The following is a 15,342-nucleotide window of genomic DNA, read 5'->3' as shown; positions in this document are numbered from 1 at the left end:
TCCCTTTCCAGTAACCTAAGCTGCCATCCCCATGTAGAGCTATCACCTCCATCACCACCATCACAAAATAACACCCCCACCAACCCCCATCAAAGGGTGACAATGTTGCATCTGGCTTCAAGAGAACCCTAGAGCTATCTAATTCCATACCATACTCTCCCACTCCCCCTGACCCCCCACCCCCCACCTCCTACCCCCTGATTCAAACTCCTAATTACAAGACCACACTGCCTCCGAGCACTAGAGGAACACACCCATAAACAAGATTGTTTAAAGATGTTATTGTAAATAATTAGGCTCCTACTTGTGGTGAAGCCAAGGCAGAATCAGGCTTGATCTGCCAGCCTGGAATGGTGCCAGCAGTCATGGGGCCATAAACGAGACGACAGAGGACTCGCTGGACCCGATTTGTTCAAGGAGTAACACCTCCATACGGCAACCCCCTCTTCCAACTCCACCCCAGCAGCTAACAGACAGACATCTGGGGGTTGGAGACGTCAGCTATGATAAAACTGATTCAGTCCCATAGGAAAACATGAGGGACCATCCAAAGTCCCCCCCCCCCTCCCCCTCCCATTAAGGCCATATGAAAGCTTGAACAAACGGAAACATGGCAAATGAACTGCTGGATGTGTTTTTCCTCAAACATCCCCTGCGGCTCAGAGTACTTCAGCTGTAATCAATTGCAGTCCAGTAAGCAAACACTGTCAATGATAGTAAACAGCTCTGAGTGAGCACCAAACAGCAGGACTGCCAGGCCAGTAACAGTAACAAGGTTAGGGCTCTGCCCTGTTTGCACTTCAAGAGCTAGTCAGTGAAGAGGCAATCTTTTTTTTTCCTGCAGACTCCACTGTTTGCCTATTTGTCAATGTAATTAACTACAGGAGTTTCTTATCTGTACCCTTGCAGACACATAGTTGTGACAGATTACAAGCTATTACTGCCTGCCTATCTCATTGCAAAGTAGGCTATGTGAGAATCTCCCAAACCAACGAGAGTGAGCATTCACTCAAGCTCGGTTTATGTGCTGGCTGTCGTCTAGCAGGACTCTTAATGACATGTGCACTGTGTATGTATGTATGAGGATATCCTCATGAGGATCAGAGTCACATTGTTGTCTTAATAAATAACAAAAGATATAGTTTAATGTGCAGTGCAGCTGTCTTTCCCCATTGGCTTGGAGGAGAAAACCAAACACACACCACAGGCATGAACAACACAATCGCTCATTCATTCCAGTTCTCTGGAATAAACCGGCAACACTCAATATGCTGGTTTGCATGTTTTTCCTCATCAGCTGGAGCTGAAATCAATCCATTTATACACTGGCCCCCTGCTGAGAAGCCACTGACCTCAACATGTGGACCTGAAACTAAACTAAAGAGTTTGCCAAAGGCGCTCTGTATGTACAGCATAAAAACAGAATTAATTTTTTAAAAATTCACTAAGTTTTCCATTACTTTGAGAGAAAGATATCTGAATATTATACAAATCTCTCAAACACTAAGCCATGCCCAGGGGGGACCCAAACAGTGTGTGTCATTCTTTCTTTCTCATATCTGGTAAGAAAAAGATCTCACAACCTTTAGTTACTAACAGCAGTGGAAAGGTTTACAAAGGTTTTCAGGCTTTTCCCCACCACTTTTCCTGTGAACTGCACAGGGAAATTAGAGGACGGAGAGCTTCTGGGATGGAATAGAAGTTAGTGAGAAGCAGCACTGTGTGCACAGGTGCCCTCTGGGCTTGCAATTACAGCAAAGGAGAAGGGGGGGGGGGGGGTTGAAGTCGGGAGGGACAACTGATGAGAAGTCCTGATAACCTGTGGCTCTAGGGAACACAGGAGACACAGGGCTTCAGGGTCACAAAGTTCACCACTCCCCACCACTTCAATGAATTCTTACCCGGCTGGATGACTCAGAGCTGCGCTCTTCATAGGCTGCTACGTTCTCCCAGGTGGCAATGATTGCATGTGTAGGGGTGAAAAGCGTGCCAGGGAAACCCCTCTGGACCTCTGCCGCTACTCGGTTCAGCACACCTGGAGACTCTGTCTGACGATAATAGATGGTTCCCTTTCCATTACTGGTGTCGATATCAGCAAGGAAGGGAGCGATGACAGGGAATTCAGTGGGAAAGCCATCATCAACATATTGCTTCTCCATGGGCAGATCCTGAGTGGAGATTATTCCATTGGTTGCCACCTATAATGGGAGGACAAGCGCAATGATAGGCCAAACAGGTTGAAAGTGATGTCATTCAGTTGAATTAAAAAGTGTTCACACCCATCCAGGGCAACACCAATACTACCATGTTTTATTCAGTCTGAAGTTTGAGTATACTTTAAGGATGCAGTGAACTTTACAGTAATGAAACAACTTCACCAAAAACAGCCCCCTTTATGCAATATGTTTTGGTTTGCTTTTCAACACTGGAAAGTATTGAAAATTCTACAGGCTTAATTTTTGCAAATCACCAAATTAGAGACCATTGGTGCTATGAAAACAAATTCCAATAACCTGCAACACTGAATGAAGACTTTCTAGACCCTACAGAGAACGGACTTCCTGAGTCAGGGATCCTCCCAAATGAATGATTGACCTACTGACCAGACATATTAGTGTGTAATGGAACACTTATCCAGGAAAGGGTCGGTTACAGTGAAATGAGAAGAGTTTCATTTGATTTCGTTTATAGAACTGCTCAAACATTACCGTTTATATATGTTTATACACTGTTTATACGCAAAGTGTTGTAATTAAATACGGAAATGTATGTCTCTTACGACAACAAAACACTGTTCGTAAACTCACGTATAGGTTACTGAAAGACGTCTCATAGAAGTGCATGGGTTTCGTCAGAGTCATCACTTTGGAAGTCTCATCGTCTCCCTCTTGAAGACGTAAATCGCCGTTAACTGTCCCATATGGAAAAAGGTTTTTTCTTTGAATTGCCGTGACATAATAGACTATCCATGAAAGTTTGAGGAAGAAAACCGCTAGTTTGTTCCACATCGTAATCACTTTATCAACAGCAGATTAACATCGAGCCAAACTAGTAATCCGCAGCAGTACCACCGCTCCGTGATGTTGCCAATTACTGGGAATTTCTAGTCCATATCAACCCAAGCTCCGCGAAAGTCAAAGGCGGTCTTAGACAAGACAAGGAGTTGATTGGCTGTGGTCCCCAATACACCCGACACCGCCTGTTTTTTTTTTGTTTTGTTTTGTTTTGTATTGAAACTGGGAGAAAAATAAAGTTGTGTAAAAGCTCGATACGAGTTTTTCATATCCTTTTGGAAAAACTTGTTTTTAAAAGATTGTCTTAAATAGGCTACTTAGGCCTACAGGTTACTCAAAATGTTTGTAAAGCAATTCTCTAACAAAAACAACAACAACAACTAAAACACTACTACAACTGCTACTACTACTACTTTTGTTGTTGTTGTTGTTGTTGATGATGATGATGATGATGTCAAATTTAGTATTAAGTTTACCAAAATATATTATGATTAACTCATAATAAGTTAATAATAAAGCTCATTCAAGGTGTCATATGGGGATGATCGGAAAATGTGTGTAGTTTTCTTTCAGACAAAGTAGTTTTCTTTCAGTCTTTTTAGGGGGATATAGGCTATGAGATTATAAAACGTTATCTTCATACTAGTTTCAGCATTATGCTCATCACTGATCGTTATCGCGTTTATTTATCGGCTGGTGGGAGATCATTGTGCTGCCATCTTGTGTCTAATTTAATTAATTTTACTATATATATAGCGGAAGCGCATTAGATACGTTAAATAGAATATAAAATTAAATAGAATAGATAAATAATAGAAAAACAATTGTTTTTATGTGTTATATATGACAGGCAAGATTAAATAAGTCTGCAAAAGTGAGGAAAGACAACAGAGGTAACAGAGCTCAAATAGTTATAGGCCTACATCTCTAATGCTGTAATTTTAAAATGATCTGCTTTGGGTTTACAGCTAAATTAGATTGGCTCACATAAATATATCATTATGATAATGGATAAGGATGGTTGTACATTGATGTTGATGTTTGTAAAATAGACATACATCTAAGAAGATTACTTCATGTGTTTTTAACACATTCCAGTACACATTACAACACGTTAAAAAGGAACCTACACAGTACTAATAAAAATTCAGTTAAAAGAAAACTTGCAAGGAGACTAAATTTAAAAAATGAGGATTTAATGAAAGGTTCATACACTACTTAATATAATACTTAAATATCTCATGAGGGTTAAAGGCCATGTGGTGGGGTAGGTAGAAGAGGATGCCCTGCTGGGCAGTCTGACTCCTGTGGTGAACATGTGGTCCATGCTATGGTGGTGATTCACTTGCTCCTTGTTAATCCCCAATGGTCCAATCCCCAGGGTAATGAGAAAGGAGCTAGTTGGCTTTGGTTTTACTGAAAACCTCCATCAGGTCTTGGTAGACTTCAGGAACATTAGGCTGGTGGTCACCTTAAAGACTTTCTATGGAAGAGGTCAAGAAAGTCATTTTCAGACATCAGGATGGCATCAGGGTTACCATGCGATAATTTTATGAATAGATGATTCAATGACCAGGAGAAGGAGCAATTCCTAATGTATCGATCCAGAAATTAAACCAATGGGGTCAGTGTTCAGATTTACAGAGCCCTATGCCACAGACCAGTCATTCAGGGCTCTAATTAGCAGATCTATGGGGGTGATAATGGAACCACTATAGCAGCAACCCACACTGATAGCCACAACCTGGAGAGGTAGTGGTGGTGAGGCGAGGGATTGGAGAAAGCTAAGGTTCTATGGGGGGTATCTGGTCAAGCTGCACCCCTGTGGTGGATAATTGCTGTAGTGGCAGTGCTGAGCTCGACCAGCTGACAGTGATGGTCTCCCAGGAGTTTTCTCTGTTTCAATACTTCTGACCTTCAGTCAGATTGGAAGGGCCCCACCGGGTTTTCTCACCGTTTATTCCAAGTGCAGCCTCCATGGGGTGGCAAAGTTCACTTCAGTAAAAGTGTAGCTTACCTGGAGAAATTTGGAAATTTACCTGCAGAAGTCTGTATCTCCTGAATGTGACCCTTCATGCCTGTTCAAACAGTGGCATCAGTGGGATGGTGCTTTGATGCCATCTAGAGTGTAGCTATTGTCAGAGGCCCCCCTGTGAAACCTCAGCTGAAGGGTGTAGGTATGACTCTGAATGAAGGTGTATGCAGGGACACACATGAAACAAAGTTGTGAAGTGCACTAGCACATGTACAGAAGGAGGATCCCTTGCTCACTTAAGGTTTGGACTCAGATATTCATAAAGATGCTTTGTGACATTGGTTGTAAAAAGTGCAGTATAAATAAATTTGATTAAATTTGCAGTGTTAGAGACCATCATCCCCCAAAGGCAAGGGCAGTGTGATGGAGATCATCACCCAAAGGACAGGACAGTGTCAACTACTCTGTTGCCCTTAATAGACATTCTCTTGTTGTGGGATGTCATGATGTTACTGAGCCTCTACCCGTCTCAACTGCCATAGCTACTCCCACCTCCCCTGATGTCTTTTCCTGTAGCACACCACACCGCCTTATTTTTAAATTCATTTTCTTCTTTAAATTGTTATTATTGTGGTGAACATTGTTGGGCAGAGGAGGATGGCCTCCCAGAGTCTCGCTCTTTTGCTGCGTCCTTGATGGGCTGTTTATTCTGTAAAGGTGAACGTTAAGGAGGCGGACGCATGTGCGAGGAAAAGCAAAATTTATTAAGGGAAAATCCAGAGTCGTAGTCGCAGGGTTAGTCCAGGGTCATAGAGCCAATACGGACAGCTTTAGAATACATGACAAAAACAAGGGCTAGGATAAACTAAAGCTAGGAAACACAAACCAAAAGCACACGAAGGCATACAGGGAAAGTAGGCTATAACAAAAACTAGTAAGTAACATACGAAGGTAAGGAAAAACAAACCGGCTAGAATCAAACAGGCTAACATAAACAAGGCTTCGAAACAAAGACGGACTTGCATACATTCAATATATTCCACACAAACGCAATGAACAGCAAAAGCACCGGGCATCAGACAGAGTTAAAATACATAAACGTAACAAGTTAGAAACGAGGGACAGGTATGAGCAATCAAACGAGGGGTGGAGAAAACGAAACTACGGAACAGAACTAAAATACGCACGACAAGGAAAACATGGAACATGGAAGCTGGGAGTGACTAACCGTGAAGGCCTAAGTTGATAGCTGAATAGATTTCCCTTAGAAACTTCTCCTAAAAAAACATTTTCTTGTTGCATTAAAAACTATATCTGCAAAGCAAAATGAAATAATGAAAAGTGTAGTCACAGTTGCAACCATATGAATAATATAAAAACAAATGTTTTTCAGAGTTTTAGAATTTCCTCTGGTATAGTTGTGATTCTTATGTATTGGTTGACTATAACGGGTAGCAGCATAGGCTTTTATCATCATTATGACAGAAAATGAAATCCCGACTTTTGCAACAAGTTGCTGGTCATCTAGACAGTCTTAAATATTGAAGTCTGAGTAGTAAGACCATTAGTGTTGAATTAACTAAAGGGTTTAGTTTAATCTAGTTTACCTCTGTAAGCAATCTTATAAAACTTTTATAGAATTTAATTCAGAATTTAATTCAGCCCTGGTTAATTAAGCATATTTCAGTTGATATTTCAGATATTTAATCTAGTCTAGCATTGAACCCCAAGTAGATCATTTTAAAATTACAGTATTAGAAATGTATAGCTATTTGAGATCTTTATTCTTTCTATTTAGTGTGCACCCGTGCAACTAGTGTGTCTTACCCTAGTCTTGCAGCGTTATTTCATCTTGCTGACCATATATAACATGTAAAAATAAATATTCATATTGTACTTATAAGACAATTCATACGTAGAATATATATATTTATCTTGCATATATATATTTTTCTCTATGCACCCCTGTTTCTTTTCCTCAGTTTGGACAGAGCACTCTCCACAATTTCACTGCGAGTTTTACTGTGTATGACTATGTATGTGACGAATAAACCGAACTTGAACTTCAACTTGAACAATATTTTTCTCTAATGATTCTGATGGAACGGTTTATGTTTCAGCTGTAGAGGGCGCAGTAAGAAAACAAGTGACTCAACGTTTAGAGAAACGTTTTCATTTTGTAGTGGAGTAATGTATGGTTCAGTTCAGTATGGTTCAAACTCACGTTTAACAAATGTGAATTAGCCTTTAGAAATTGCCTTCACAACTTGTTTATTATTTTTAACTGAATGCAGAGGGTTCCATATTTCCCATATTCCACAACGTTTTTAAAACTAATCAAATGACTGGTGTTTCTGGTTGGGTGAGAGGGTGTGTCAATACTCTTGTGACGTTGTTCCATTAGGGATTGGACCCCCTGGCTCATTCAACAAAAAAAAAACTGATCGTTCACGTGCGACACCTGACCGCCTCCTAGAAGAAGAAAGCAGGCCACAGATGTACTAAAATCATGGCTAAAGTAACGCTTGGATGCATCTTTTCTTGGAAGTACCGCCTGTGCAGTGTATCGAGAGCACATACAGTGGTAGGTTTTGTGCCCTTACAGACGACAATGTTCAGCTTTTAATCCTCCTTTCAGATTTTGTATAAAGGAGCGAAACCACGTTGTGTTCAGTGGTCCAAAGTTTGGACGTTATAACTTTTTCATGGGTGTCGGCAAAAGGTTCTTTGTCTATATGGAGGGAACTTTGTGGATATTTCCCCAGTTACTTTGAAGCAGCTAAACAGAGCTCAAATTAAAAAATGTCACAAGACATCTACACCTGTCGAAATAGAACGACCGTGGAATCGAACGAAACTCCGGTCATCAGTGCGCTGATGTTCGCCGCTGGAGTCCTCGGAAATCTCTTTGCTTTGGTTCTTCTGGAAGTCCGGCACAGAAAGGAGCAGAGCCGGCAGCGCCAGTCCCTGTTCCACGTGTTAGTGACCGCGCTAGTAGTAACGGATTTAATGGGCACTTGTCTAGTAAGCCCCATCGTACAAGCTGCTCACGCTCTCAACACCACATTGATGGGGATGAGTGACGACGGCGCCGTGTGCAGTTACTTTGGATTCAGCATGACTTTGTTCAGTTTGACTACTCTTTCGATCCTGCTCGCCATGGCCGTGGAGCGCTCCGTCTCAATCGGGTACCCATACCTGTATGGACGGCATGTCACAAAGCGCTGTGGATATATCACCATTCCGTCAATCTATTTGCTGTGCACTGTTTTCTGTTCGATGCCCTTCGCAGGTTTCGGGCATTACGTTCAATATTGTCCCGGGACGTGGTGCTTCATTGACATGAATCCTGCGGAGAAGAAATACAGGGTTTTTGCCAACATATATGCAACAGTAATGCTTCTCATAGTAATCTTAATAGTAGTATGCAACTGTTTTGTAGTTTATCACTTGATTCTAATGTACAAGAGGCGCAAAATAAACAGGAGATCTGTAATGACACGGAGCAAGAAAGAACGAAGACACTTTTCTCTTGCAGAAGAAGTGGAGTACCTTATACTCTTAGTGATCATGACAATCATATTTGTAATATGCTCCATGCCTTTAATGGTAAGATTAATTAACATGCACTTTAATAACGGGATTTCACTTGTATATTATTTCTCTATTAATGTGTTATTAATATGTTAAATAATGTTTTTTGCAGACAGCCTAATAAGACAAGGTTTCAAGACAAGGTTTACAGTGGCAGTCTTACTTTTGCAGTATGTTTAGCAATTTGACTTTGTGTTTGATACTGAGCTCGTGAAACAATGTCCCACTCACAATCTGAGAGCACATGGAGCTGATCTCTGTGACTCAAATGAGGGAAAAATCACAGTTCAAATTACATTGCATAATGTGCATGGGGAGTGATTTGCAGCCTGCTGAATCATCCTTTAACATACAGAGTTAAAACAATGCGTTTGCACTGTATGCTTCCTTGTAGTGTCAGAGCTAGCACTTCAATTAATTTAAGGGTAATTCACTTATAAGGGTGTGGTTAGCTGTCCCCATTATGTCAGGATTCAGTTGTACTCAGATGCAGTGAACAACAGCTTTACCACAAAGACCTCCAACACAAAATAACTGTTGCTAAAATTAGCACCTTAGCACCTATACAAGGGATATATATATATATATATATATATATATATATATATATATATATATATATATAGAGAGAGAGAGAGAGAGAGAGAGAGAGAGAGAGAGAGAGAGAGAGAGAGAGAGACTACACCACTATCATATCAGACCTCAGATCTCTGATTTCAAAGATGTATTGTGAATGCCAAAACATGTGAATTTCATTCTTGCTTCAGATGAGAAGAAAGGAACATGGCCAGTGCATAGTAATCTCCGCTCTTACGGATTATGTCATGCAGGGAGCATGTGAATCAAGAATGAGTAATGATTAGATATTCAATTGAACTTTGAGAAAGTGGTTCACAGGGGAAAATACACTAACAATAGCAGGAAAGGAAGTTGAACCTCAGTGAAAAATGTTGCCATGTCAAAGCTGCTGATCGCCAACCTGCTCTGACTGAGAATTAATCTGTCTGTTTCTGTAGATTAAGGACAAGTTTGAGCTAAGTAGGGAGTCTTGCAAAAGGAAATGAGAAGGGTTGAGGAATATGAATGATTATCTTAGTTGAAAGGACAGTTTCGAGGTAGTGTACAAAAATGGCACTTCACAGAGGAGCATAGCTGAGCATCAGAGTATTCTCACACAATTCCCTACATTTTGATCATCTTTTGAACTAAATCTCAGTGCAAGGGTAGATAAAAACCCAAATTTTATCAAACAAATTAGAAGCAAATATAAGTATTGTTTCAGAGGTATAGATTACAACCAAGTCTAGATTTGATACGGTAGATGAGCACAAACTGGTTGAATTTCTTAGATATTAACAATACCATATGTAAGGTTTAAGTGACTTTAAAAAGTAAAGAGACTTTAAATTACTTTATATCATCTTTTCATACATACACAGTAAAGGTTTTTCCTGTCTGTGAAAACCAAAGAATACTGGCATGGATGAACTGATTATTCCACTGAATTGGATGTGGGTATTTCCTTGAGCTTGTAAGTCAGTAAAAGGAACCCAAAGAAGCTAACAGACCTTTTGTAAGATAAAAAAAAATGTTATATTGCTCATTTAGGGAAATTTCCTGGAGAGTTTGAGAATGAAGTGGTGTTTCCCCCTCGACTGCCCCAGCCTCCTCAACTTCTCATCCAAATGCTCAGCTGGGGAAACAAGTTGAGCTTTCTCATTAAATCTGTCTTAACCTGTTTACCATAAAATTAAATGTCTTTTTTGTTTTTGTTTTTTTTTCTGCTTATGCCATTTTGCAACAAAGCACCTGAATGCTTGTGTTCTTGACAGAATAGTTATAAGTGTGTAAAAGATTTTGTAGCTTCTTGAAAATGATGGTAAACATACATTAAAGACGGAATCTTTGTTCCGTGAAACCTGCTTAAAGATAAAACCAATAGTGTGTTGTTACTACTAAACAACTTGTTGGCATGCAATCATAGCAAGTCAGCAACATTTCACTTCTCAGATTTGGCAACCCCCAATTACTGTGTCTGAGTCCTGTGGGAGATTTTTAAATAAAACATTACTTTGTTACTAAGATTTTAAGAAGGTAAATTGTCTTTGTGGCTATTAATGATACAGACACAGCCACAAGTTCCATACACTCAGAGTACAAAAACTTTTACCTCTAAAAACAAATTAAAACAATGAATAATAAATTAAAATTCTGGCCAGATGTTACTTATATAACTCCCACTGCAATTCTTGTATGTCACCAATGAGATTTCTACATTTCACTGCTGCATAATAGAGACTTAGAACATTATACTATCTTAATATTTATATTAAATCTTAATATTTATTTGCCTTTATTGACCTGCATTTCTGAACTAGCTGTGGTAAAGTGATATTAAACTGGGATAACCAGGAAGCAACCAGGATGTTTGCCTTTGGTGGTGGAAAGTCCTTCCAAAGCATAGTGTCTTGTTGAGTTGAGAGGCAGCTAACCCTTTCACCTCTTGCTCTCCTGTTAGATCCGTGTGTACATCAACTCTACTCAGTCTTCGGACAGCGACAAGACTGACAAGACCGATCTCATCGCCCTGCGCTTTATCTCCATCAACTCCATCATCGACCCCTGGGTTTTCATCATCCTCAGCCCTTCCGTGCTGCGCTTCCTCTGGGGGGCGCTATGCAAGGCCAGCAGAAAGGGTTCCGTCTACAACACCTCCCTGGCCAAGAGCACAGATAGGCCCCCGGAGCAGGGCCCCAGTAACGCTGTCTCCACGGAGATCACCCACTTCACCAAGTCTGCCCAGATGCTGTGACCTGCTGTTCAATCTGGACTGCCCATTTGGATGGAGGCCGTAGATATGGCCTAAACCTGCTTTCTGAAGGTTGAGCTAGGTCTTGAGCTTCTGTCTAGAATGGCTCCCACATGCTCCCACGCACTCATTTAAAATGCATTGGCATTAGGAGGGGGTTTCAGAGTGCTTGTTTTTCCAAGTTTAGAATCCTCTAGAGACAGTTCAATTTGACTCTCGGAGAGATATGAACCCTAGACATTTTATGAACAAGATCATGGTTATCCTTGATCATGCAGCTCTGATAGACGCCCCCCCCCAAAAAAACAACAACAACAACAACAACAACAACAACACATTATTACATCAACTTGAAAAATGTTGTAGATGCATATCCTGGAGTCATTTGTGGAAAGTTTCATGGGCTTGTGCTTCGGAGAGAGTCTTATCGTTCTGGCCATTAGTGTAGTGCAAACATTCGGGATGAACAAAGTGCCGGCCTGTGAAGGTTTACTGGGGACAGCTGTGACTCAGCCGTGACTCAGCCGTGACTCGGCCATTCCCAAGTTGCCCATTTCGCAATACTTAATGGCAAGACTGGCCTTCCAGACCAGTGGGCTAATGCGATGTTCCAGCGAATTAATGCTATGGTCTAGCGGCACATGTAGACTCTTGCTAATGCATGTTCTGCATTTCTAGCATTCAGAAACACCCATGAGAAGGTTCAATAAAAACCTTATCGATGAGACATTAACACGTAGGTTGTCAAGACAAAGTATTTATTGGGGCTTAACATAATATTGGTGACTCACCAAGGCAAAGAAGTTATGTAAAAGTGTGTGTTTCTGTGTTCATCTCAATCAAGTGTTCTCCTGTCATTAATTTACACTGGGATGTCCAATCTCTTTCACTTCAGATCATATGTATACTGCGTTTTATAGTTGTGTGCATGCATAAAATCAGGCATATTTGTAGCATAGTGGATATTACAGAGACTGATATTTGGATTGTATTTTCAGGCACATTCCAGTTTCAGTCAGTTGTGAAGCTTGTATTTGTAGCTGTGTGTTTTATGTGCAATGTGGGGGACATTACCAGGTTTGTTTGACTCTTCTTTGTAGTCCAGTGATAGTAAGAAGGAAGCAAGATTTCCTCCATGACTATAAAGTAAACAAGATGAGCAATTTCCTGAACCTTAGCAGAAACAGTCAGGTACCGTCAAAACTAGTAAAGAACACATTTAGTTTACACACTTCTCAGTTCGATCATTGGTATAGGCTTCTATATACATGAAGCATATTATTCTGTGCTTATTGTGTACTGCAGCTTTCTGATCTGTACTGCAGAGGCAAATAAAATTTCACATGCAAAAAATGAAAACAAACAATAGCTTATTCTCCAGCCACATGGATGGATATAATTAGGTCAAGATCACTTATCTGGAACCAGGAAAATCAGTAGAGGAACTGTGTCAGTATTTGGGCTTTTGAACACGAGTTGTCTCACATGATCAATCAAGGGAAGAAGTGAGACGTTCCCCTTTTGTGCAAGTGTGAGAAACATGGGAGAGAGCCGTGAATGCCCTCAGGTCAAAACAACCACTACTCCCATGGCAATGTAGAGCTGAGAACCTGGAGGTCCCCACCAGTGCAGAGTTCAGTGTTTTCTCTGCATTAATAAACCTTTTAGTTATTATAAACCTGCCTTATGAGGTGAATGAGGGGTGTTATATCAGGGAATTTGTGGCTATCTTAACCCCAATGGGTTAGAGTTGTGTGCATGATAGAAGTCATTCACAGTGATCATGAACCTCCACAGATTTCCTCTGTGATGTTAAAGGTGGGCGAAGCGCTTTGCCTTTCTAAAAATCTTTGGATAGAGAGAAAGTATGAAAAGGAATCTCAGGAAAAAAATTACTACTAAGTCTTGTCCACTTCATACTGTACTGGATGTGATTTTTTAAATACAATTAGTCATGCTCAAGACTATAGCCATGATGGCCTACATTCAGCAGATAAATGTGGATGTGCTTTAATGTTACCCAACCCTCAAGAGGTCTTGGTCCTTATAACCAATTCTGTTTGTCTGTTTCCTTTTTCTCTTTATGCCAGCCCCTTCTTTGAAAAACAGTGCTAAGGCAACTTCATAAAAACAGGCCTTGGGGCTTTAGTTATGGAAAATTAGATTTTTATGGAGTTGTTGACATTGGCTAGAGAATTAGGATGCCATTATCAATCCCTAAAACATTTTTGTTTTGTTTTGACATTTTGAAAGTCCCCTCAACTAGTGGGGATGCCAATGGCAATGATATCTTAATGTAACCATCTGCCGAAAGTCTGCCAAGAGCTCGTCTGCCAAGAGCTCCACATAATGCCAGTTTCTCTTGTGCTACCACTCACCATACTTTATTGTGCTTGTAATACCAAATGCATAATACCAACTGTTTAATATGACAAATTCCAGACTACAAATTGTAAGTGGAATAGTGTAATCTCTTCTCTCACTGTTTTTTCTGTGTGTGTGTGTGTGTTTGGCAATTATCTCTGTGGTCATTAATAAATAAATGAGACTACTGTATATAATAATAATATAATAATAGATTACTGTAATATAATAATTATAAATACTCAGCTATGCTTCTGCATGTATTGCCTACCAGTGGGTATTTGTGGTCAAATGCATGGTTACAATAAACCGGTTTGTCTCAGTGTAATGCTATGCTTTTTTTTTCTAAGTGCATTCATATTTTTTATTAATTAAAAAACAGAATAAGCAATGGTAATTACTAGTAATTAGCAACAGTAAATGAAGGCCAATTTTATGTGTGCATATTAGAAAGGCCTGTTGAATCTCACAGCGCAATTACACCTAATCAGACTCATCAGCTCTGCCTGTGTTTACACAGTTCCATCTGTGTTACTACTGCATAATTCACACTGAGGGAGGATGCATTTTGCAGACTGGTGGGCTTAATACAGTGACCTGTGTTCCCTCTCAGAGACATGGTCATAGCAGAGCAGGAAACAGCCTCTTGTCTCCTGGGAGATAATGCCACACGGGGGAGTGGCAGCATATTCTAGCCTCACGCTCAACAGGCTACAATAAAATACACCACTGCATGGGTGAACGTGCACACACCCATGAGAGATGGGTAATACAGATGACACACACACACACACACACACACACACACACACACATACACATACACATACACAGTCTGTTCCTCTCTCACTCTCCTAACTGATGTCTGTTGGCCCTTTTTTTCACACTGTCCAAACAGACTACAGAAAGCCAATAATCCAGTGATCTATGTTTACTTGGTGCCATGCACTCATGGGTGGCTTAGCAATAAATCACTTACTGAGAAACAGATTTCAGTGTTCCCTGAACTCATATAACTGGCCTTAAAGATGAAGGTCAACTTTCAGATCTCTCCAGAGAATTACATATGAGTGCTTACATATGACACCTCTCAATTAACCCCTTCACACAAATTCTAATTTTCTCCATATGTTCAGTAAGACAATTATCTAACCGGTACTATTGATATACAAATTGTAACATTATAGTTCCAGTGATTAACTTGCTTTGTTGACTGGCAGTGCTATGCATAAGTATTCACTCAGTTGAATTGAGGTCTGGGATTTGACCTGGCCACACTAATACGTTGAGGCTCTTGCTTTCTGAGCACTCCTGTGTAGCTTTGGCAGTCTGCTTAGGGTCATTGCCATCTTGCAGCGTCAAGGACTGTCCTGCATTAGTTCCATCCATCTTCCCTTCAACTCTGACCAGTTTCCCCATTACCTGCAGTTGGAAACAACCCCAACAGTATGCTGCTACCACAATGCGTCACTGCAGGGATGGTGTTCTTAGGATAACGATCAGCATTTGGATTTTAACATTCTTCACTTTGGGGATGGTGTTCTTAGGATAACAATCAGCGTTTGGATTGTAACATTCTTCACTGT

General features: G+C 40.5%; 2 protein-coding genes across 3 annotated transcripts in view; one reads left to right on the top strand and one right to left on the bottom strand.

Moving 5' to 3' along the window:
• nid2a (nidogen 2a (osteonidogen)) overlaps positions 1-3,090 on the bottom strand; it is a 35,640-nt gene extending 32,550 nt beyond the window's left edge. The window contains exons 1-2 of the mRNA XM_035533082.1: positions 2,808-3,090; positions 1,902-2,198 (exon numbers count right to left, since the gene is read on the bottom strand). Coding sequence (XP_035388975.1) covers positions 1,902-2,198; positions 2,808-3,008 — 498 coding nt within the window. The 5' untranslated portion in view covers positions 3,009-3,090. The remainder of the gene's footprint in view (positions 1-1,901; positions 2,199-2,807) is intronic.
• A 3,917-nt stretch (positions 3,091-7,007) lies between these two features.
• Positions 7,008-14,059, top strand: ptger2a (prostaglandin E receptor 2a (subtype EP2)). Of its 2 annotated transcripts, none has more exons than XM_035532508.1 (2): positions 7,008-7,573; positions 11,102-14,059. In XM_035532508.1, exons 1-2 carry the CDS (start codon positions 7,499-7,501, stop codon positions 11,393-11,395), a joined length of 369 nt encoding a protein of 122 aa, XP_035388401.1. In that variant the 5' UTR covers positions 7,008-7,498; the 3' UTR covers positions 11,396-14,059. The 2 variants fall into 2 exon arrangements, with proteins under 2 accessions (XP_035388401.1, XP_026855640.1); XM_026999839.2 differs by having other exon boundaries at positions 7,008-8,598.
• The last annotated feature ends 1,283 nt before the right edge of the window (positions 14,060-15,342 follow it).

The sequence above is a fragment of the Electrophorus electricus genome, chromosome 13, assembly GCF_013358815.1.
Source record: "Electrophorus electricus isolate fEleEle1 chromosome 13, fEleEle1.pri, whole genome shotgun sequence".
In the NCBI taxonomy this organism is placed as follows: Eukaryota; Metazoa; Chordata; class Actinopteri; order Gymnotiformes; family Gymnotidae; genus Electrophorus; species Electrophorus electricus.
Note: the sequence above shows the minus strand (reverse complement) of the source record. Positions and strands in the feature narration are given on the sequence as shown.